The 23,909-nt window shown below is 41.4% G+C and overlaps 1 protein-coding gene across 1 annotated transcript in view; it reads right to left on the reverse strand.

Moving 5' to 3' along the window:
* Window positions 1-722: 722 nt before the first annotated feature.
* The window catches only part of IL17RD (interleukin 17 receptor D), a 111,087-nt gene continuing 87,900 nt past the window's right edge, over window positions 723-23,909 (reverse strand). Inside the window, exons 6-13 of the mRNA XM_033925724.1 lie at window positions 22,478-22,522; window positions 22,228-22,379; window positions 19,224-19,289; window positions 14,262-14,316; window positions 13,261-13,371; window positions 9,295-9,479; window positions 2,616-3,546; window positions 723-1,965 (exon numbers count right to left, since the gene is read on the reverse strand). Of these exons, the coding sequence (XP_033781615.1) occupies window positions 1,850-1,965; window positions 2,616-3,546; window positions 9,295-9,479; window positions 13,261-13,371; window positions 14,262-14,316; window positions 19,224-19,289; window positions 22,228-22,379; window positions 22,478-22,522 (1,661 nt within the window). The 3' untranslated portion in view covers window positions 723-1,849. The remainder of the gene's footprint in view (window positions 1,966-2,615; window positions 3,547-9,294; window positions 9,480-13,260; window positions 13,372-14,261; window positions 14,317-19,223; window positions 19,290-22,227; window positions 22,380-22,477; window positions 22,523-23,909) is intronic.

Raw genomic sequence — 23,909 nt, forward strand, 5'->3', positions numbered from 1 at the left:
CTTAGCACTATTTGGAGGGAATTCATTAATGTCTGCTGCTCTTAAGATGGGTTATTTTAGCACAGGGTCCCATTTTATCTAGTGAGAACTTGTGGTATAATGGTATAACACGTTGTGAATTCCCCCTTTAACTGACCAAGAGCCATTCCTGCCCGGTTAAATAGCTCTGAATATGGGGCAGATACTACATAGGTGAGTATCATTCTAACTAGTGCTAAACATGTTTCCAGTGAAGAAAAATTAAAACCACTTAAAAAAATGTGCATCTTGTGTTTTGTAAACTCCAACTAGAACTGATCTCTGGCTTTATTCTGCTACGGGTCCAGGGCAGGAATGATAGTTTAAATGCATCTTCCATTTTTAGATTAAAGATGGAACACTTGTAGCAAGAAGTGTGGCGTTCTCTATCTCCAACTTGTACAATAAGTTTAAAATTAAAAATAAAAATTTACTAGCGCACAGTTAAAGATGCCATTTATACTTTATTTGAGCTTGGTGTGTGGCTCAGGTAATATAATACTCCATATCTGGAACTTGATTAGAAAATCATATTTGAGCTGCAGAATTCTAAACGTGGAAGGGCATTTTCAATGGGATGTCTAAATCTGAGTTTGGATGTTTTGGGAAAGATGTTCAGAAATCTAGTAGAGAAAATGTCCATTTTCAAAACAGCAAGATGTCTAATTTTTTTTTTTAATGACCTATCTAGACGTTTTGGCCCTTAGTACGTCTATCTTTATTGGCCATTTTCAAATACAAAAATGTCCAAATGAAAAGCACACAAAACAAGCTATTGGGACATCCAAGCAGCCAGCATTCTTAGCAAACCGGCCACACAGACATCTGAGCACAGCAGATGGGCATTCTAGGGGGTACTGTAGTGAATGTCACATTTAAAAGTCCCAGGTACATGTCACTATAACCTGTTTATGCTATATGGTGAGACCTCCAAAACCTACCCAAAACTTACTGTACCCACCCGTACACCACAACAATAGCCCTTATGCCTGCAGGTGTCAGGCAGGATTTTGGAGGGCTCACTTCAGAATATAAATAGATTATAGTGACATGTACATGGGGCTTTTAAATGTGACATTCACTGCAGTGCCCCTCTACGCTGCTCAGCTGTCTGTGTGACCACCTGAAGCTGTAAAACAGGCTGGAATGTACTGGGAGGGGGGGGGGGTCACATCTCTGGGTGGCGGGAGGAGGTTTGGTGACCACTGGGGGGGAGTAAGAGGGAGGAGGTCATGCCTTAATCTCTTCATAAATTGTTATTATTATTATTTAGTGTTCATCTGGTCAGTTTGGGCACCTTTTTGACCCTTATTCGTTTTTAAAGCAGGTCTAGCTTCAAACATCTAAATGATGCCCTGGATGTTTTGTTAAAGAACGTTCAAGACCTAAGCCCACCCAAAACACTGCTAACACGCCCTCTTATGATTTAGATGCACTGGAGCCAAAACAACCAGAAAGACGTCTGGAAAGTCAGTTTTGAAAATGCCCACTTGATTATTTTGACTAGTAAGATGTCCAAGTGCCAGTTTATGCTGTCTTTTTTGAAAATGAGTCCTATAGTAATAAGCAACCATGGAATGAATAGTTGAATTTCATCTCTCTTACCCCATCTTCAATTATATACATTCAGAGCAATAAATGTTCTTATGAGGCTATCTGGATTACAAATCCACCGACAATAAACTCCGGTTTCTACTCCTGGCCCAAGGAGAAGGGTCTCACTTGCTTCAAGTAGTCTAGGGCTCTGAAGTAAACGTAGTACGCAGAGGTTTGCACCCTTTTAGGGGCCATCTGTTAAAGTGGCAATGCATATCAAAATTTGTAAGATGCATTACAAAGGAGCTATGGTCTGCAGTTCTTCAGAATGAATGTGACAATGAGATTCTGCTTTATATATACCAAGGACCAGAGCTTTGGTGGGACTGAGGCTGGATAGGTCTTCTTCTCCTAGAAGAAAGAGAGCAAAAATTAGTTGGGATTCTTACCCAAGTTCTTGGTGTCAAGCTTGGAATAAAGGTAGTCTGGAATAACATAGTTTGAATGGAGACTTTGGATGACATCAGTGAGAGGTAGCATTAACAGCAATGGTTGCCAGGAAAAGCATCCAAAGAAGCTTGGGGCATGATTTTAGACCTTGGATGATAAAGACACATGACAAAAAATAGAGCCAAAGCATGAAGAGAAGTTGTTCTGTCTAAGTGGACTGAAAGGACTAGAGTCTGAACAGATGTAGTTGCCAACTGAATATCTGTTCCAGTATTGAAACAAGCCCAAAATTCAAATTCAGGCTTGTTTTGGTTTTGGCCAAAACATGCCAGTGTTATTTCGGCTGAAACTGAAAATCTGTCCTCCCCCAAACAAAAGCAGGCCCTACTCCCCCTCCCCAGAACAAAAGCAGTCTCCATTCCCAACCTGTTTGAACAAAATCAGCTACCCCTCCTCAGGCATGAACTGCTCCAGTAATAACCAGATAGTGTTGTGGTGTTCAGAGGATATATCTAGCAGCACTGTCCAGTTATATAATTTTGAATATTGACCTCAGTGGGGTTTTTTTTTTTTAAATTTACTGTATAATATATTACACAATTAAATCTTACCTAATCCTGAAAATGAGGAGATGCTCTCTGCAATGGAAGATGTTTCTGTCTGGTCTGTTAAAAGTCCTTCCATTAAAGGAAGCGATAATTCAGATGACGGAACTGAAGAATCGTAGATTCCAGAATCCCGGGGCATATCTGCAGGAATAACAGCTTTCACAGCATGCAGTAATGGCTGAAGCACAGAGTTGCCATCTTGAATGTCCTGGGAATCTGTGTCCTCAATCAGGTTCAGCTGCTGAGACAAAGAATGAGAGTCTGAGCTAACCACAGCAACGACGCTGACGTCTGTCTTTAAGCAGAAATCATCATCTGAGAGTTTGCTTGCCATGTCATTTAATACCAGGCCAGAGTCAAACTTTTCCATGATGGGCTCTTGATAATATGAAGTAGGAGGCAAGGAAGGAAGGAACTGCTTCTCGAACCAGTCAGGCTCCTGATCAATAAACTGATGCATGTTGCAGATGGCAACGTAGAGGGGCAGACCAGACTTGCTTCGAAAGTAGTTTCTTTTACTGGCGCTTACAGAAAATTGCTCAGAGTCTTGCAGACTAAGGTCCTTTGAGTGCAGATGAGAGTAGAGCTGAGGGATGTGATCCATGAGTTTGTATTTTTTGGTGCGCTCTAGTACACCAGGAATGTCACCTTCAAAGGAATAATCAAAATACACAGTGATAAACTTGCTAGCATCCGATTCTTGTTTCCTTTGACATAGTTTCTCAGCTATTATGGACACAGCCACAAGGAAGAGTTCTCCTCTTCCAGTATCTTTGCTTGTTCCCTTGTGTCTATGGTTCTTTTTTTCCACAAAATATTTCATTCCTTTGGAGCACACAATGACGACGTACTGGGACTCGTTGATTTTCCGATTCAACCACTCCCTCTGCCCAATTTTACAAATTTTTAAATGTTCCCATAAATCCACTGCCACCTGGGAAAACAAACAGCAACCTGGTTTACATTCAAAAGATTTAACTAGCTTATAAGAGAAAATGGTGAACCTTTATTCTCAAATAATAGAAACATGATGGCAGATAAAGGCCAAATGGCCCATCTAGTCTGCCCATTCGCAGTAACCATTATCTCTATCTCTCTCTGAGAGATCCCACGTGCCCTGACAACTTCCTGCCCCTCTCCTTAAAGTTTTAAATACTATTTAAAATCTCAGAATAATAATGAAGTGACACAGCTATATTGTGGTACTTGCACAACAGTGGTTATCTGATCACTTTGGATACCTTCTGGGCACTTATACCTGTTTTCAGATTGCCTAAGTCACAATGTATAAGTTCCGTCTAGTCAGTCTCTTAAACTTTCAATTATCGCTGCAGGACGACTAAGTCTAGGTCAGTCCACATCCTGCCTACCTCCCGCCCTAACCACTCCTTCAAAAACGCCCCTTTAAACTCTGGGCGCACAGCAGCACTGAAAAAGCCTAAGCTGCTTTTAGATACGTCTAAAACCCGTTTCGATTATCAGCACTTGGATGACCTGTCTTTTCGATCATCCAAAGTGTCGATTTAGGCGGGTTTTTAGATGTATTTTCGTTTCGATTATGAACCTCTTAGTGTTTGGGCTGAATCCTAAATTAAAAGAATAAAATATCCAGTGATCTTTTTTATTTCTCTGAAAAAGCTGACCATGAATGAGAAAAATGTTCAATTTAAACACCAGGGGTCAGCCTTGCTACACTTAACATGATCTGCTACTCAGAAGCATTTAACTCTCTCTCTCTACATGTTGCATTTTGTTGCAGGTATACATGATCAAGTTGGATAGCCTTTTTTTAGTTGCACTCCAAAAGAGCGGCCCCTGTAACTCAACAGCCACAGGCAATAGCAGGCCTGACTGGAAACACAGATGTTACTACACTAAACTTATTCTTTGTATTTCTAATCACCTTGTTTTAAAAATATTACTATCCTAGCAGTGGTGTATGCTATAATGTGAAAAGGGTCATGGATTTTAGACATTGCCTTTCTGCGGCCTAACTAGGGTTGCCAAATTTTACTATAGTAAAATCTGGATCCCTTAGACCCACCCCCAGTCCCATCCAGTTCCACCCCGCCTTTCTGTGGCCTAACTAGGGTTGTCAGATTTTACTATAGTAAAATCCAGACCCCCCCTAGACCCGCCCCCAGGCCAACCCAGTTCTACCCATCCCTACTCCATTAAGTGGATTTCCTCCTGCCGACGCAATTTAGAGGAGGCTTTTCAAAACCTGGACAAAGTGCCGGGTTTTGAAAAGCCGTCCAGGGAAATCCAGACGTCTGGTAACCCTAGGCCTAACCAAAGTAGTTTACATTTTTATTATATGCAGGCACTTGCTCTGTTCCTAATGGGCTCAAAATCAAAGATTATTTTTGTACCTTAAGCAATGGAGGGTTAAATAACTTTGGCCAGAATCACAAGAAGCAACAGTAGGAACTGAAGCCATTTTCACAGCCCACTGCACTAACTGTTAGGCTAATCCTCCTTATTTTGTTCTTGCACTGGGCCTGTCCCTCCATGGGTTGCTTGGGAATGCTGCACGAGAAGTGTTCACAGCTCCTAGAAGGGAGGAAGCCATAAGCCCCAGCTTGGGTTTACCATACAGCTCCAGAAAAAGGAGAATGGATTGAAAGCTACATGTTTTACTTCCATTGCTTCAAGGCAAGTAAAACCTAGATGTCCCAATCCATCCTTCTTTCTCTGGAGCTATATGGTAACCCTACCCCAGCTGCAAATCTAGGGGCCTTTTTACTGAGGTGTGCTAAGTCCTAACGCGAGCTTAGTGCACTGAAAAAAGCCTACCGCAGGACATACTAAAGTGTCTTGCAATAGTTTTCCTCTTTGTGCATGCTAATCACATGTTTGGGTTATTTTTTTTTTCCAATTTAGGTTTGTAGGGTGCATGGCATAGGTGGGGTAAGGGCATGGAAGCATTATCTAGCTAGCGCTCACATTGCTGCACACTAATATGTTAACATGGGGTTAATGCGAGAACTCTTAGTGCCTCCTAAGTAGGACGCAACAAGTGCTTCTGTTTAATTATTTTCAATTGCCCTATATTAATGACAATAGAGCACAACCTGAAAAAAAGCCCCTTTTTAGGAACGTGCTAGAGATAGGATTAGGCCCCCATTTACAAAGCCGTGTGAGTAAGTGCTGTGTGGCAAATGCTCCAACACTCATTCAATTTCTATGAGTATTGGAGCATTTATCACACTGGTCCATGCTGTTGGACACTGTAAAAGAACATAACATAAGAATAGCCTTACTGGTCCATCAAGCCCAGTAGCCCGTTCTCACGGTGGCCAATCCAGTTCCCTAGTACCTGGCCAAAACCCAAGGAGTAGCAACATTCAATGCTACTGATACAGGGCAAGCAGTGGCTTCCCCCATGTCTTTCTCAATAACAGACTATGGGCTTTTCCTCCAGGAAATTGGCCAAACCTTTCTTAAAACCAGCTACGCTATCCGCTCTTACCACAACCTCTGGCAATGCGTTCCAGAGCTTAACTATTCTCTGAGTGAAAAAATATTTCCTCCCATTGGTTTTAAAAGTATTTCTCTGTAACTTCTTTGAGTGTCTCCTAGTCTTTGTAATTTCTGACAGAGTGAAAAATCGATCCACTTGTACCCATTCTACTCCACTCAGCCGTCTCTTTTCCAAGCTGATGAGCCCTAACCTTTTTAGTCTTTCCTCATAAACTCATGCAGTTTAGTCATGCAGGAAAGTCTCAGGTTAGGGCACACTAAGCCCATGCCTTGGTGAATCTTAGTAAAAGGTTCCTCTAGACCAGTGTTCTTCAACCTTTTGCAACCTATGGACCGGTGGAAATAAAATAATTATTTTGTGAACCGGCATCGGTCTGTGGACTGGCAGTTGAAGAACATCCAATCTCCGCCCTAGACCCCGCCCCCATAATTGTAACACCATTTTTTCCATTCATTTTTCATATACACACACAATATAATCATATTAACAACACATAATGGTTCCATTTACCTTAGACTTTCCTGCATGACTAAACTGATAAAAGGTATGGAAAATTTTTCATACGCTGACAGGTTAAAAATGCTGGGGCTGTTCTCCCTGGAGAAGAGGAGACTTAGAGGGGACATGATAGAAACCTTCAAAATCCTTAAGGGCATAGAGAAAGTGAACAAGGACAGATTCTTCAAACTGTGGGGAGCCACAAGCACTAGGGGTCACTCAGAGAAATTGAAAGGGGACAGGTTTAGAACAAATGCTAGGAAGTTCTTTTTTACCCAGAGGGTGGTGGACACATGGAACGCGCTTCCGGAGGATGTGATAGGCCAGAACTCTGTACAGGGGTTCAAGGAGGGTTTGGATAGGTTCCTGGAGGATAAGGGGATAGAGGGTACAGATAGAACTTGAGGTAGGTTATAGAGGTGGTCAGAAACCACTTCACAGGTCGCGGACCTGATGGGCCGCCGCGGGAGCGGACTGCTGGGCGAGATGGACCTCGGTCTGACCCAGTGGAGGCAACTTCTTATGTTCTTATGTACCTCTGGGAATAGGGAAATATGTACTGTACCTGAGAGTAACTCACCTTGCACTACCACTGAATAAGCATGGGCTAAATAAAAATAAAACAAAAATGTCCAAAATAAACATAAAATGATCATTACTTAAGGGTGACACCTATTAGCTGGATTCACTGACCATGATTATAGGATTCCAGTGAGAATGTGAATTTAACAACCAAGATTACAGGGTCCCAGAAAGAGCCCTTGTGGACAGCACCCAGTCAAGAACTGTCATGGCAATAACCAGACAGGGTATGATGGGAGAAGTGAAAAAATGTTTTGGATAGTTGGAAATAAAGACAATGTTCTCCCTTAACAACTGTTTATAGCATAACTATTTTGTTGGAGAGCAGAAAGCAATCAAAGAGCAATAATGGGCAAAATTAAAAATTATAGCCCAACTTGCGTGATACATTTTTTTATAATAGATTTTGGAGTTACAGACATGACTTCCTCTAAGGGAATTGCTTTTCAAGGGAGAGATTTTGGGCTACTTTTAAGCCATTTGTCTCTACCAGATTGCTGAATTAAATTTATGTTCACCGTAACTTCTCTTAAATCTCACGCAGCATTCCTGGGGGTAGGATGGGTGGGGAGAAAATGAAAATTATAGTAGAAACATTTCTGTCCATTTTGGTTTGGTTGATGATATGTTCTACATAAGAATTTGTATTGTTGGACTGTCTTTAATAAAAATGATTTAAACATAATAGATTTTGGAGTGGTGTTTGACAGTATAATATTTCAAGAGATTAAAATTTGTATAAATCATGTAACAGTTTGCGAAGATTCAGCTTTATTGTAACTGCATAAACCTTAATTTAAATTAAGATACAAATTGCACTGTTAGCCTGCAACACAGACAGAACCCACTTAGCAATTATTCCTATTCTCTCCTTTAGCTAAATGTATCAGGAACTGTCTATTTTGAGATGGGCAAGGCAGGCTTAACTACCAGAGCAGCTGAACATTGGCTTGGGACACCCATGGTAAAGTGTGTCAAAGTCCACAGCCTCTGATGTCATCGCTACTGCCTTACCTGGTCCAATGGTTAAACCTTCTCTCCAGAGAAAGGAAAATGGTAAAACCAGAGGACATAATTTGAAGTTGAAGGGTGGTAGATTCAAGAGCAATGTTAGGAAATTCTACTTTACGGAAAGGGTGGTGGATGCCTGGAATGCCCTCCCAAGAGAGGTGGTGGAGAGGAAAATGGTGACTGAGTTCAAATAAGCATGGGATGAACACAGAGGATCTAGAATCAGAAAATAATATTAAATATTTAACTAAGGCCAGTACTGGGCAGACTTGCATGGTCTGTATATGGCCGTTTGGGGGAGGATGGGCTGGAGAGGACTTCAGTGGATGGGAGGGTGTAGATGGGCTGGAGTAGGTTTTGATGGAGATTTTGGCAGTTGGAACCCAAGCACAGTACTGGGTAGAGCTATGGATTCTTGCCCAGAAATAGCTAAGAAGAAAAAAAAATTTAAATTGAATCATGTTGGGCAGACTGGATGGACCATTCGGGTCTTTATCTGCCATCATCTACTATGTTACTATGTTCTAAACCCCTCTCTCCCAAGGGTTCCTTCCTTCATCTCTCAATTCAGCATTTTTCCCCTTTCCTCCCCCATCGAGTCTCTCTCCTTCTTCCTTCTTCCTCTCCCTTCTCCCCAGCATCATTCTCACTTGTCTCTCTCTCTCCCCTTCCACCCTTACAGTCCTGTAAACTTTATGTGGGTTTCTGGCAGCAAAAACATGAAGACAGGATGTCTTTCACCATCTCCTGGGCCTTTTCTCTGATGCATCCTGCCTACTCTGATGCAATTTCCTATGGGTGGAGTACAGCAGAGAGAAGATCCAGGAGCTGTTTTCATGCTGCTGCTGCTTCTGGCATTTCACCTAAAGATTATAAGACTGCAGTGGGGTAGGGAGGTAAAGAGAAGAAGGAGCGATGCTGGACCCATGGGGAAGGGGAAAGGGAAAGGAGAATCATAAGAAGCAAGGAGCCAATGGAATGGGGGTACCATAATAGAGGGGGAAAGGGGGTGGAGGCCAAAACAAGTTGGCTCAGGGTGCCATAGTCTTTTGAGCCAATCCTGGGGATGGGGTACACGGACGCATTCAATAAGAAGGATGACCATACCTCACAACCACAGAAATCCTGAAGGAAATAGGCAAAGCACTGGATAACATGTGTGTGTTTATGGCAGTCTCTACTAGAATAGCAGAGGAACACTTTGGGCCTTGGATGAGGTCTTTCTACATGCAGCACTGCTGTGTACGTGGAGGACTCTGAACCCTCTTCATCTAAATGGGAATAAATATTTTCTAGATTGAAGAAAAACATACATGTTAATCAAATGCACTGAACAACGCTTACTTTACTTTTTTGGTACAGAGTATGAAGAAGAGACAGTCAAATATATACCAGAATTCCTTAATCCTTCTCAAGGGTGTTTTTCAATTCTCCAACCTCCCCTCCCCTTATATGCCCACTAAGGGGCTGATGTAGTGGAGTGTGTAAAACTTTGTGCAGGGCTAGTACGGGATGAATGTGGTTTTAGCACACATGTTTTTGGGTGCACAGATGCAGAATGGTTTTGCACAGAAGCCAAGCTTTAAACACCAATGCAGAGCATATTAAAATCAGTGGTAATAAGGCTACTTAGCTATTCTGCTCAGATGTAGAGAACTGCAAGGAAGACAGAAAGGCTGACCACAATGCTGGGATTTTAACCCCAAATATGGATAGGCTTAAAAGGGTTAGCCTGGTCTCCTGCAGTCACATTAGAAGGAATTTCATGCCTGTTTCTTCCAGGGGTGTAGTTACAGGTAGGCCTGGGTGGGCAAAATGACTTAAGTGGCAACTGCATCATTCCCCTCTCCTACCCCTGAATTTGGCATTTGCCATCTTCCTGCCCACAGACTGGTAACACCCTAGTCTACCTTAGCATCTTCACGGGTGGCAGAAATGATGCACATCTGTTGCCTGCACCGGCCCCATAGGCTTCCCTCTACTACATTTCACCCTTGCTGACATCACTTCCTGTTTCCTGTCTAGCAGGACACAGTGGAAGGAAGCAGAGGTGCATCATTGCTGCTGCCCACACAGGGGAGATTTGCTGGGCCATGGTCAAGGGAGTGCAAATGCCTGATCCTGGGGTAGAAAAGAGGGAGACAGATGCATGACAAAGGAGTGGGAGGAGTTTTTGAAGGATCACTCATATTAATTGTGAGCCCACCCAAAAAGACAGGTCTCCTCCTCTGGTTTCCTCTTTACTGCCAGCATATAAGACCAGCAGCTTCTCTTCTTTTTGTTCCACAAAGTGCATGGTAAAAAAACAAAAACAAGGAACTAAAGGGGAGATGTGGTGATGTGGTTCTGCTCCAGCAACAGACTGAGCTATGCACAGGTCTGAACCCAATAATATTCTATTGGCATCTGGAAATGTGTATACATCTGCACATATGATGGATTGTTATCCTGCACATAAAGGGTTTTTTTTACTAAAGCTTAGCAAGCGCTAATAGATATTAGCATGCAAAGGGTCAGGTGACCCATACATATAAAATAGGATGTACAGCATTTATCCTCTAATTCTATAACAAGTGCTGAAAAGTGCATGCACAAATTTGGACACATACCCAATTTGCGCATGCAATTTAATTGAATATGTTATTGGGACTAACTATAATTAATTATAAGTTATGGGTGCAAAATTAGGTGCCAAAATTTTATGTGTGAGTCAAAAAAGGGGGCACAAAAATGGGTGGGTCATGGGCAGCAGATGGGGTGCATTTCTTTAAGTTATCCACGCCTAAATTTAGGAGCGGACATTAGCACCATGTTCTTGTTGTGCAAATAGCTGTGCCTAAAATTAAGCACGGTTCCTGGGTGTAAAGATTATTCTATAAAATTTGCCTAATTTTTAAATGCAAATTATACAATGGTGCTTTTTTGGCACTGATTTTTTAGGCATCATGTATAGAATTTAACCCTTAGGGCACCCTAGTGCTTTAGTAAAAGGACCCTAAATAAGATGTCTATTCAAAAAGTTCCAGGCCTGATTTTATATATTTTATATAAACAATCTTACACCTTATTCCATTGAGTCTCCTAAAAAGTACTCCCCTTTCCTATGTATACACTATTCCCAATGTCATTTCTACTTCTGGAAACAGTCCTGAAACACATCTTCAGGAATCGCCAAAAGTCGCTGCATCAAATTTTGCTTTATGTCTTCAATGGTGAATCGTTTTCCTTTCAGCGTGAATTTAAGTTTAGGAAACATGAAGAAGTCAGTGAGAGTAAGGTGACTAGGGAAGAACTGTCATTGTGTTTTTTGCAGTTGTTCTTCTGGTCGGTCATCAACTGTAGAACAAATTTTGCCGAAATGCAAGACATCCTCAACTTCTCTGATAGAATGTTGTGGCATGAACCAATGGAAATGTTGTATTCCTCTGCCAATTCTCTAACAGTTAATCGCCAATTAGCATGCACCAGAGCCCTCACTTGTTCAACACGATCATCATCAGTTGACGTTGATGGTCTTCCAGTTCGCAAATCATCTTCCATAATTCACGACCACTTTTGAAACATGAATACCATTCAAAACATCTTACACGACTCATGACATGTTCCCCATAAGCCACTTTCAACATTTCATAAGTTTTTGTAGCAGTCTTACCCAATTTAAAACAGAACTTCACGCTGTAGTGCTGCTCATTGAGGTCACACATGATGAAAAATAGCTGATCACGAAAACACGCTTTCACAAAAACTGCTATAGCTTGAAGATGAAAACAGATATCAACAAATGGAAAAAAGGAGGTTATTCTTGAGGTTTCAAGCTAGTTAATGTCACCTAGTGCATCTCAAAAGAACTTCCCGTTGGTGCACAATTTAAACTGGCTTGGAACTTTTCAAACAGACCTCGTATTGGTAGGACAAAAATTTTATCCATAGAATAGCATTCAACATGGGCACAGATGTGTGCGAATGGTTAGACCTGTACACAAATTCTAGCTGCCATGTATACAACCATGTCTGCAGTTGTACCTTTCCAGATTAGCATGCATGTTCTCTGCTGGTCCTATTTTCATAGGATTTGTTTACGGACATGCCAAGTCACATGCCTTCAGCGTGTGACACATGCAATCAGGCCCCTTCTCCAGCTTATACACTTAAGGGGCTTGATGTCATCCAGTGGTGATGGCAGTGGCGTCCTCCCCATCATCTCCTTGAGTGCAGTACCTCCCTCCCTCTCAATCCTGGGGGCCTTCCTTCAGTTGCATCTTGTCCCTTCCTCTCCTTGAGGGCAGAACAGGTTGAAGGAAGGCCCGCAGAATTGGCTGAAGCAGCCTGGCACTGTTGATGGTGCCTGCTCTGCAAAAAAAAAATTATTCATGACAAGGTAATGGATTACAGGGAGAGTAAGGGGACAGAAAGAGAGGTTCTGCATGTGGAAAAGGCAACAAGGGGGACAGGTGCTGTATCGAAGGGGCATGAGGGAAATAGGGAGAGCGGAGCTGCATCAGGAAGGACAGGGAGAGAAGAGGTGCTGCACAATGGGGGGGCAAGGAAAGAGAGGTGTTGCATTGGGAGAGCAACAAGGGAGACAGGTACTACATGGGTGTCAAGGAGGGAGACAGATGCTGTGCAGGAAGAAAGAGAGATACTGCATTGGAGGGGCAACAAGGAAGACAGGTACTACATGGGGGGGGGGCAAGGAGGGAGAGAAGAACTGCATGCTGAATATCTGGATAAAGCAGTCAGTACAAGAACTTATCTGGATAATGTAAATATTCAATCCATTATCTGGATAACTTAGGATAGTCCTACATTGAACAGATAAGTTTTTCAGATAGAAGACTGAATACTGACACTATCAGGATAAGTTCCATGACCACACGTGCTTTGACTGTAAAGATAATCAAAGGCATTGTTTAGATAGTGCTTCCAAATATCCCAATCGGCAACATTATTTGAATAACAGATACTATTATCTGGATAAGAGCTTTTGAATATTGACTTGATTTTTTAATATGAGTTTCATGTGGTCTAGTACAACACAGTTAAAAAAAAATATAAAACAGTCCCTTTAAATACCTTGCTGCTTTTTTCGGCACATCACAGTGAAAAGTGTTGCAAACGCTGAAATGATAACCAAGGGGACAGTAATAGCGATAGCCCTTATTGGACCTGCCCAAGGAGAATGAACTATGAAAAGAAGTAAAAGGAGAACATTCAATATATCACGTAATCTTACTGTGCAATTTTATGGTCAGGCTTGTGTTCTTCGTGTAATCTACTATTTTATTTATTTATTTTAGTATTTATATACCACTTATAGCCTAAGTGGATTTCATTCAGGTACTTAAGCATTTTTTCCTATCTGTCCTGGTGGGCTTACACTCTATCTAATGTATCTGGGACAATGGGGGGGAATTAAGTGACTTGCCCAGGGTCACAAGGAGCAGCATGGGATTTGAACCACTGCGTCACACACTCCCACTAGGAAACATAAAAACATAAGAATAGCCATAATGGGTCAAAGTAATGGTCCTTCTATCCTAGTTTCCAACAGTAGTCAATCCAGGTCACATGTGCCTGGCAGAAACCCAAAAAGTAGCAACATTCCATGCTACCAATCCCAGGATAAATAGTGGCTTCCTCCATGTCTGTCTTACTAGCAGACTATGGACTTTTCCTCCAGGAACTTGTCCAAACCTTTTATTAACCCAGACATACTATCCTGGCAATGAGTTCCAGAGCTTAGCTATTCTTTGAGTGAAAAAAATATTCCCTCCTATTTGTTTTAAAAGCATTTCCATGTAACTTCATTAAATGTCTGCTAGTCCTACAGAACCAAAATACCCTGTACATCTGATATGCTCATTGATCGTTTACCATTTCTCAGATCATTCCCCCTCCTGTTTAGGCCTTCACTACCCTCTCTTTCTCCTTTTCTTTCCTGTCATGGGTTATATTTATTATTTACTCTGTAAACCAACCTGCTACAATTACTTTGAATGGTGGTATAGGAAGTGCTAATAACCACAAACACATATGCATGAAGTAGGAGGTTTAAGTAGGGGAAAAATTCCTACCTGGTTTCAGGGTATAGTGTATGGATTTTCGTGTGACATTTGTGTCATCAATCAGCTTAAAAGACAAAATGCAAAATGATTTCTATTAGAAGCCAATAAGTATTTAGAAAAACTGACAATAGAAATAGAGTTTAACACAAATATCCACCAATTAAATGATTTAACATTCCAGAAGAACAAATTCTGGTCTTTAAAGCAGTTCTTCACAACCTTCTCCTGGAGGCACAGCTAGCCAGCTGGGCTTAGTCATACTGCAGGGATAATAGAAAGTTTTATGAGGCTACCTGGACAGAGCTTATACGGTGTGAATTAGGCAATCTAAAAACAGAAGGTATCCAAAGTGACCAGTTACACTGCAGGGACAAAGTACTGATCCCCACCCCCTGACACTACCATAAAAATGTACATACCTGCCTCCAGAACATCAGCACCTGACATAGGAAAGCCTAGTAGAGCTGCACAGAGGTGGCTTAAGTAGTCTGGGGGGTGGGCTAGTGAACCATAGAGAGGAGGACCCAGGCCCATAAGCCACTTTAACCACTGCATTCATGATGTGATCCCACCAAAACCCTACTGTACTTCCATATAGAGCCATAAGGGCTATTGGGGTTATAGACAGATAGGCATAGTAGGTTTTGGGGGTGTTTTCGGGAGCTCACCATGACCTACAAGGGAGTTGTGGTGAGATGTTTACGTGGCACCCTTTTTGTGAAGTTCATAGCAGTGCTCTGTAAGATGCCTCACTACTCTGTTGCCATGTCTGGGTGGCCAGTCCATCATTTTGCTGGCCCCTCCCATGTCCAAAAGGTCTTGTTCTAGGTTTTTGGGACTTGAGATGATTTTTTGGACAAGAATGAAGTATAAAGATAGACGTACTAGCAGTCTGGACGATCAAACGACTGGACGTAGAAATAGATGATTAAAAAAAAATTAAAAATATTGAGGATGTATTTTTTGAGAACGGACTTTGGACGCTGTCAATTTTGGGCGACTAGCACCCTAGGCCCAAAACGGACTTAGATATTTGTTTTGATTATGTCCCTCCACGTGTATAGCCCTTGATGAAGATTGCCCCCAACTTTGTGGGTTGAGCTGCAAACTTTTCAGTGGCCCTTCGTAAATCTGTCTTATGTCTGTCTGGTAATCCTACAAACCTGACTGGCGAGATGTGCCTCCAGAAGAGGGTTGAGTAGCATTGCTTTAAGGATAATAAAAGAGTAGATAATTCTAAGAAGGAAAATGTATCAGTGTGGACTCCTGGTAAAATACTGATGCCTGAATGTTACTTGGGCTACCACAATGGTCACATATTTCACCAATTTTGAAAGAACTGCACTAGTTGCAAGTTGTATGGAGAGTGCAATTTATTTATTTAAAAATTTATTACCTACCACATCCACTAGTTCTGCACAGGTTACAATAAAAATATACTTAATAAAAATAATTTTAAAAAAGAAAATCAGACCACATAGTAAACATCACAGCATCTAAGAAAAACAGGTACAAATTTCGACCGTATAATTCACTGATAAATACAATTAAAAAGGAATGTCTTCAAATGCCCTTCTCAACTCTAGAACCCCAGGCAAAGTTCTGACCTGTAGAGGTAGAGCATCCCACAAATAAACACCCTGAATAGATAACAGGGAACACTGGTTGGCCAAAAGTTTCACAAGTTTGAAAGATTTGACTTCCAGTAACAACTTAGCCTCAGAAAGCAAAGAGCATGAAGAATGATATTGTTGAAACATAAAAGCCAAAACGGATGACCCACTGTCATTCAACACCTGATAATTTAAAGTTTTAATCTTAATTCATAAAGCCTTGAGCAACGAAGCCCCTGTTAGCTTAGCTTCCAAAGTGATAATTTATCGTCCCAATCGAAGTCTGCACTCGGCTGATAAACTACGTCCTGCTGGACGTGGCTTCTTATAAAGTTCTTAGGTTGTGCACTTATCACTCCTCCATCTTTTATGTTGGAGGTGTGACATATGGAATACTCTACCAGCGGAAATTAGGAAAATTTGTTCAGCTGCCCAGTTTAGGAAACATTTGAAAGCTTTCCTGTTTGTTAAAGCTTGTCTTGAAAACTTATCATCTTGCCAATTTTAATTTGTTTTTGACTTTTGTGCAAGTGAGTGCTGCTTGTCTAGTAAAAGATATGTAACAATTTTTTGAGGTGTTGCACAGCTTCCGTACCTTTCTATTTGCAATTAGACATGTATCTTTTGACAGTTAGTTTAAAGAGTTTATGTAAAAGTCAATCAAAATTCCAATAAAACATTTTTAGTTAAAAAAAAAAATCTTTTGTATGTACTGGATGTAACACACCTAGAACTGTGGGGTAATGCAGGATAGACATTTTTGGGTCTCATTGCATAAAATGAGACCCCGTGGTAAAATAACCCAAATTAACAGTAGCCCACATTGATAACTTCGCCCCCCTTAATCTTTGTGGGGACTGAGGACTCCAAATAACACGAGATCAGCAGAAACTACAGATGATTTCACACTCCCTGATCTTTATTTGCATCTTTTCTTCCTAAGCGCCGTATACAGGTAATTTTACAGGTAATTTTGTCCATGACATTTTCTAGAGCTTGTCTGCTCTGAGTCTACATACATCCACCTATTTATTGCACATATTTAACACGCTGTGCTCCTTGCAGCTTTTAAGGTAAAATAATATAAAGTGAAACACTCCATATGAAATATCTTTGAATTTGGAACACAGGGTGATATTGAGAATACTGTTGGAAAGGTACACCTCTGACACAGAACTATAATATAATGTACAGCTTCAGTTCATCATGGTCAACATCATGTTTGATCTTCAGTAGAGAATGACCTGGATTTGGAGGCCATTAGCAGCTAAGTTATTTTTTCTTGCTTTTGCTATAGATGTTATGAGCTGGACTATACTGCCTTTTGTTACATTCACCCACTGACTTTCTTCTGTATTAGGCGTGCTGTTTAATACCACCTGGCAGGCTATTTTAGTTGCCTTGTTTTCTTGGACTATTCTTCAGCATTTACACATAAACAGCTTTTGTAGGAGTGGAGTTTTTTTGGCCAGATGAAGCTGAACTGAGGCCTTTTTCTCCACTTCTTTTCTTTTTCCTTTTTCCCTTTCTCTTTGGGGAGTGTGAATGTTGTGAGTTGTAAGTAAGGCCTTGTAGTGTTGCTGGGTGTGTGTATCATTTGTCTGTGTGGGGCTTGTTTTTGAGTGAATAAGAAAAAAATTTTACCCCATCTCTGCCCCACGGGTTAGGTCCCTGTCAGAGAGCTTGGTCCTATTCCTGTCCCCACAAACCATCTGATTACATCTGCACAAGCCTCGAATAGTTTTATACTGAACTTATTTTATGAAAGTATAAAAAGAAACAATATTCTGTACATTTGTCATTTTATAAATCAAAGTTCTGACTGACGAACTAGATGAAGAGATCTTTAGGTGGCAGGGCTTTGTTTATAAATGTTTATCAACACAACTAATATACTACTTTATCCTAAAGCAGGGGTTTCCAACCTTTTGGCTTCCCTGGGCCGCATTGGCTGAAAAAAATGTTTCTGGGGCCGTACAAATGCTGCAGCAAGACAGAGGATGGAGCCAGCAAGACGGTAAACACCCGGGGGCAGCAGAGGAAAACACTGCATCACCCTCTACTGGGGCTGCACAAAATACTTCATGGGGCCACAGGTTGGACACCCCTGTCCTAAACCAAAAAAATTAAATTAAATAAATAGAAAATTTTTTCTACCTTTGTTATCTGGTTTCTGGTTTCCTCATCTTCCTGTCATTCTATTCCTTCCATCCACTGTCTGACTTCTCTCTGCCTCTTCCATATGGAATCTACTCTATTTCTATGATTCTACCAGAAACTATGCTTCTCCCTTCCATCTCTCCCCCTCCCCCATTGGTCTGGCACCCATCTTTTTCCCTCCGCTCCCCCCATAGTCTGGCATCTCTGTCTTCTTCCCTTCCATCTTTCCTTCCCTCCCCTCCCCCAGGTGGTTTTTAGCATCTCTCTCCTCCTTTCCTCCCCTCGGATCTGATATCTGTCACCCTAATCCAGCATGTGCCCTTTTTTCTTTATCTAGTTTATTAAAAATCTGTTATCCTGCCTTTTTAAAATTACAAAGCGGCTTTACAACAATAAAAAACAAAAACAGGGTAGTACAGACACATTAAAATTAATAGCTAATTTATATCCAGTAATGACATCTACAAAGTCTCACTAATTAAACTGACACAGTATGTGCTTTTCTCTCTCTCTCCTCCCCACTTCCCTTCAGCGCTTGTTCAACTCTCTCCCCTTCCCACTTTCCTTCAGTGTCTGTTCCTTTCTCCCCTCCCCTTCTCTCTCTCCACTTCCCTTCAGCGCCCTTTGCGTGGTCCTCCCTCCCTCCTGATCTCCGTGGTCCGGGCATCTCCTTTTCTCTCACATTCGTTGGTGATTTTCAATTTTCTATCTCTGAGCGGCCTGAGCCTTTTCTCAAGTCGCATGCAGCTGCACTGAAACTTCTCCTATGACACAATTTTCTGTTTACGGTTCTGTCAGAGAAGAAGATTCAGGCACATGTGCATGACTTGTTTAAAGGCTTGTGCCATTCGGAGACAGAAAACTGAAAATCACCAGTGAAGGTGAGGGGAAGGGAGGGAAGGAGATGCCTGGCCATGGCAATCGGGAGGAAGAAGAAAGGGGGCTGCTGGACTGCATGATTGCAAGGGGTGATAAGTGAAGCAAAGCACGCAAAATATTTAACTGCAGGGACAAGGCCATTCACCGCTCCATGTGACGGTGAATGGCCTTGTCCCCGTACCCACGGCAACCAGTATTTTTCCTCTCCATTTCGGCAGGTTACCCGCAGCTAGTCGCGGGTAACAGTCACAGTGTCATTCTCTAGTCTTCAGTATGAAAGCTGGCAATAATAGCTTCAAGGGGGTCTCTAAAACATTACCTCGATGATGTAATCCCCTGGGGAAACATTCTGAAGGACACAGTTTGTTATTTCTGCATTCCAGTCCTGCAGAGAAAGAAAAATAAGTATTTAAAGCAGAGCAACGTTTATTTTTAGAGGCTGTAGGAAATGAAGTTATTAAAGACACTGGATACTGCCCTATGCAAACAAAAGTTCTAAGGTAAACAAAGTAGGTGTTTTCTGTGCCACCTACTATTAAAATGCAGCCTTGATTACAGGACTAATGTCAGACATGGCTTTAAAGGAGGATTGTTTAATCTCTCTGATCTGCTCTCCATATACAGTAGGCACTGTCAGTGAGCTCCTTCTAGTTACACGTGCATACAAATGAGGTAGTGCATACAAGTAACTCATGCATATTCATTACAGAGTTCCAGAAAAACAAAACTAGTCAGAGGGGGACTGAGGACACTGTCGAGAACCAGAATATAACTGGTTATCTCTGCAATCTTAGAAACATAACCTGTTACAGAGAAGGGTGACAAAAATGATAAGGAAATGAGTTGACCAAGGCTAAAGTGGATAGGGATCTTCAGCCTGGAGAAGAGACAGTTCAGGGGAGACATGATAGAAGTCTATAAAATACTGAGTGGAGTGGAAAGGGCAGATGTAAATTGCTTTTTTACTCTTTCTAAAAATACAGTACTAGGACTAGGGGGCATGCAATGAAGCTACTAAGTAGTAGATTTAAAACAAACTGGAGAAAATATTTCTTCACTCAATGTGTAATAAAACTCTGGAATTTGTTGCCAGAGAATGTGGTGAAAGCGGTTAGCTTAGCAGGGTTTAAAAAACATTTGAATAATTTCCTAAATGTCCATAAGCCATTATTAAGATGGACTTGGGAAAATCCATTGCTTATTCCTAGGATACGTAGCAGAAAATCTGTTTTACTCTTTGGGATCTTGCCAGGTATTTGTGACCTGGATTGGCCACTATTGGAAACAGTATACTGGGCTTAATGGACCTTCAGTCTGTACCAGTATGGCAGTTCTAATGTTATTATGTTCTTATGACTTACTATATCCTATACGAATGTTTATGCTGCATGCATCTGGCACATAAATGTCCACTTCCCTGTATTTTACAAAAGGCTCTGTCAGCAAATTCTGTTCTAAAATGCAGGTGAAACCAGAGACGCCCTGACATGTGAGTCTCAATTCCTACTTCTACATCCTATCTAAAATAGCACTGCACATGGACTTAGGCACAAATAATTTTAGAGCAGTTTCTCAGCTAGGGAAAGTAGATGTACATATTTTTCACCTTTTCTGAGATATCCAGTCTATAGCCTTTCCTTAAATTCACTACAAACCACTTCAGATTGTGCGAGTACATAAATGATTTTTCAATCTTCACATATGCTTAGATATCAAGAACCCAAAGGAGACAAGCTCCCTTTTCAGGCTCATGCATTCAATCATTGCATATGGCTTTTTAAATTATTCAAATTTTTTATAATTTTTCATTCTTTTGTAAAGTAAACGGTGATAAAAGCTAACTTATTTCAAATGGTGGATTCAGGGGACCCGAGGATAGCAACTCCGTACAATTGAGAAAAAAAGCCGTGCGCCAGAAAATGAGCTTGCCTCAGTTTCTGGTGAAGTTTAATCTCCGTGTCAAAAGTTTGAATGAATCACAAAAAGATCCGTGCTTTAGCGTGTCCTGCTTCTAAACGTCACTTTTCTGAGATAGGCACAATTGTGTTCATCTATGTGCCAGAAAGAACAGCAGACTGTCTTCTTTTAGCACCTGCTATTTCTGAAGGCAGCTGATCGAGGGTAAAACAGTACAGGTAGTTTGAAAATCAAATCTATGCATGCTGTTCCAAACCCCCCCCCCCCCCAAACTAGACATTCCCCAGGAATGTCTCTATTGAAACCAGCTAAAAGGATGTGCATTTTAAACACCCATACAAAAAACAAAAAAACATTACTGGGGAACATTTTCAGTTAAACATATATTTTATCTGTGTGTGGAATAGGGGCAGGGTGGGGGTATAATATTCTTTAGGGGTTGGGGGATTTCTTTGGAGGGTTTATGTATCATGTAGATTTTATTATATTTTGGGGAAAGGAGAATGGGGTTCATTTGTATTGTAAAATGTACAACTTTTGCTATTGTTTTGTTGAGTTGCATAGCTGTAATTTTTTTCTCTATGATCATCAATAAAATTGTTATATATATATATATACATATATTTACCTATACAGGAGGCCCTCAATATTCGCGGGGGGTTAGGGGCAGAGCCGGCCCGCAAATATTGAAATATCGTGGATAACTTTCAGGGCCGGCTCTGACCCACCCCCGCCTCCCTCCTGCGTCCTGGACCTTCCCCAGACCTTACCTAGTGGTCTAGCGGCGACGCGGGGCAGGATCGATTGTCCTATGCTCCTATCCTGTGCAGAGCCATCATCAAAATGGCTGCCATGAGTTCCCGTGGTAGTTTCGAGACTACAACGGGAAGTCACGGCAGCCATTTTGATGATGGCTCTGCATGGGGCAGGAGCATAGTAAGATCACTCCTGCCCTGCATCGCTGCTAGACCACCAGGTACGGTCTAGGATGCAGCGTTAAAAAAAAAAAAAAATTGCGAAAACCCAAATCCGCGGGTACTGAAACCACAGATTCGGAGGGGGTACTATATTTCCTAACTGCTGTTATCTTCAATCATATATTTGGTGGTCAAATCTAAAACTTTGATTCCTTTAGCAGTGTTGCAATAGGGGGAGGGGGGGTTCCTTCTTGAAATTATGCACTAGAATTGTAAGTTAATCTTCTCTGTCACAATGATTTCTATTGTGATTGTACAATTAATACTTATAAAAATAAAATTTACAAAACAACACAAAAACATATATTTATTTTTTACAATTGTCCTCCAATGTTCACATAAAAAAAGAGAAATAGATGCCTAATCATCTTGTCTAGCCTATTTACTTCCCGGTACAGACTAAATACTCAAGGCACCTTTATAACTTACTTGTCTGCAGGTCTTTTGCTTGAAGGTCCTATCGTGCTTAAGCTTGTAGTGAAGATAATAAACATTAAACCCAAATCTGTGAGGAGCATGGTCAAAAGACACCTGCATGTTCAAACCTTGCTGGGTGATGCTCAGATTTTTAGGTTTCCAAACTGCCAAAGGAGAGAGGTTTATGGTTTTCCAGTTGCCCTTTCCATAGCAATAGATTTTGTAATGCATTACAAGCCAGCAAATGTATGCAAATACTTACAAGGTTTGCAGGTCAGGCTGTCAGGCTGTAGCAACAATTCACAAGCTGTATGAAGAAAGGAAAACATTATTTCTTATTTTTCATGTATCTCACTTTTCCCCTTTGGTTCTTTACAGTATCAGTCTCTTGCTTCTGATTTTAAATTCCAATACAGAGATCGAGGGCCTGATATTCAGTACTACTTAATTAGGCAGGAGAGGATGCTTTTTCATGAAAACTAATTTCTATTTTATTTTTGAATGCTAATAAAAGTCCTTCTTGGATGTTGCTCATTTTAGGATATCTTGAATTTTATGAATGCTTTGTAAACAACTTAGATTTTTCACAGATAATGCATGATTGAAATTTCTTAAATAAATAAGCAGTTAATCAGGTTGTGGCCAGCAATGGCTTCCACCTTCGCTGCAATAAGGAGATGGAAGCAAATATAGGCAGTCTCTGGGTTAAGAATATCTGACTTATATTGGACTCGTACTTACAAACCAGAGTCCTGCCTCTCCCTTCCTGTACTAATGTGTCCCCTTTTCCTCCCTTCCTGTCCAAACATGACCCTTCCATGTCCCAACGTACCCCCGTTGGTCCTACCCTCTGTTCTGTATCCCAAATTCATGCCTCCCTCCAGCTGCTTTCTCCCAGCTGCACTTCTCTTTGCAAAGCCATGAGCAGCGGCTCCAGCATGCAGCTCCCACCTGACCTGGAAGCCTTCCCTCTGACATCAAAGGGAAGGCTTCTGGGTCAGATTTATGAGCCAGCACTGAAAATCACTACTAAGCTAATAACATTTTTCCCCGCCATAAATTCATCCCTATTGCTACCCACTATATTCTACTCTAGTAAATTTAGGAGTTTAGTGAAACTTTGAGTTTAAATTTAGGAACTCTGTCCTAGTCATTTTTCAGAGGCCATTTTAGGAGCATAGCTCTCAAAGGGGCCTTTCCAGTTAAACTTAGTGCACACCAATGAACACTGGATGGATGGATGATGCCACTGAGTTGGCCACTGACTCATGGCAACATGCACAGTGAGGAATCCAACCTGTGATGTTTCACAGTAGAGTACAGGAGTGATTTTCCATTGCCTTCTCCGGCGCAGTGTGTGGCCCCACTTTATCACTGCTGCCCAACATGGAGCACCTCAGCCTACAACCCCTGGTATTCCTAAGTAGTCTCCCATCCAGGTACTAGCCAGGCCTGACCCTGCTTAGCTTCCAATAATATGAGCAGGCCTACTCAGGGCGGCCAGGCCATAGGCTCCCAATGAACATTAGTGAGCATTAAATGCGGCTCATCCTGTTTTATATCTATGGGCCACGTGGCACTTAGCACACGCTAATGTCCATTAGAACATATTAAGCTTCAGTAAAAGGGTCCCAAAAGTCAGAAACACAGGTCCTTTGACTATTGGGCCCATAACTAGGGTTACCAGATGTCCA

Source organism: Geotrypetes seraphini, chromosome 17 (genome assembly GCF_902459505.1).
Source record: "Geotrypetes seraphini chromosome 17, aGeoSer1.1, whole genome shotgun sequence".
NCBI lineage: Eukaryota > Metazoa > Chordata > Amphibia > Gymnophiona > Dermophiidae > Geotrypetes > Geotrypetes seraphini.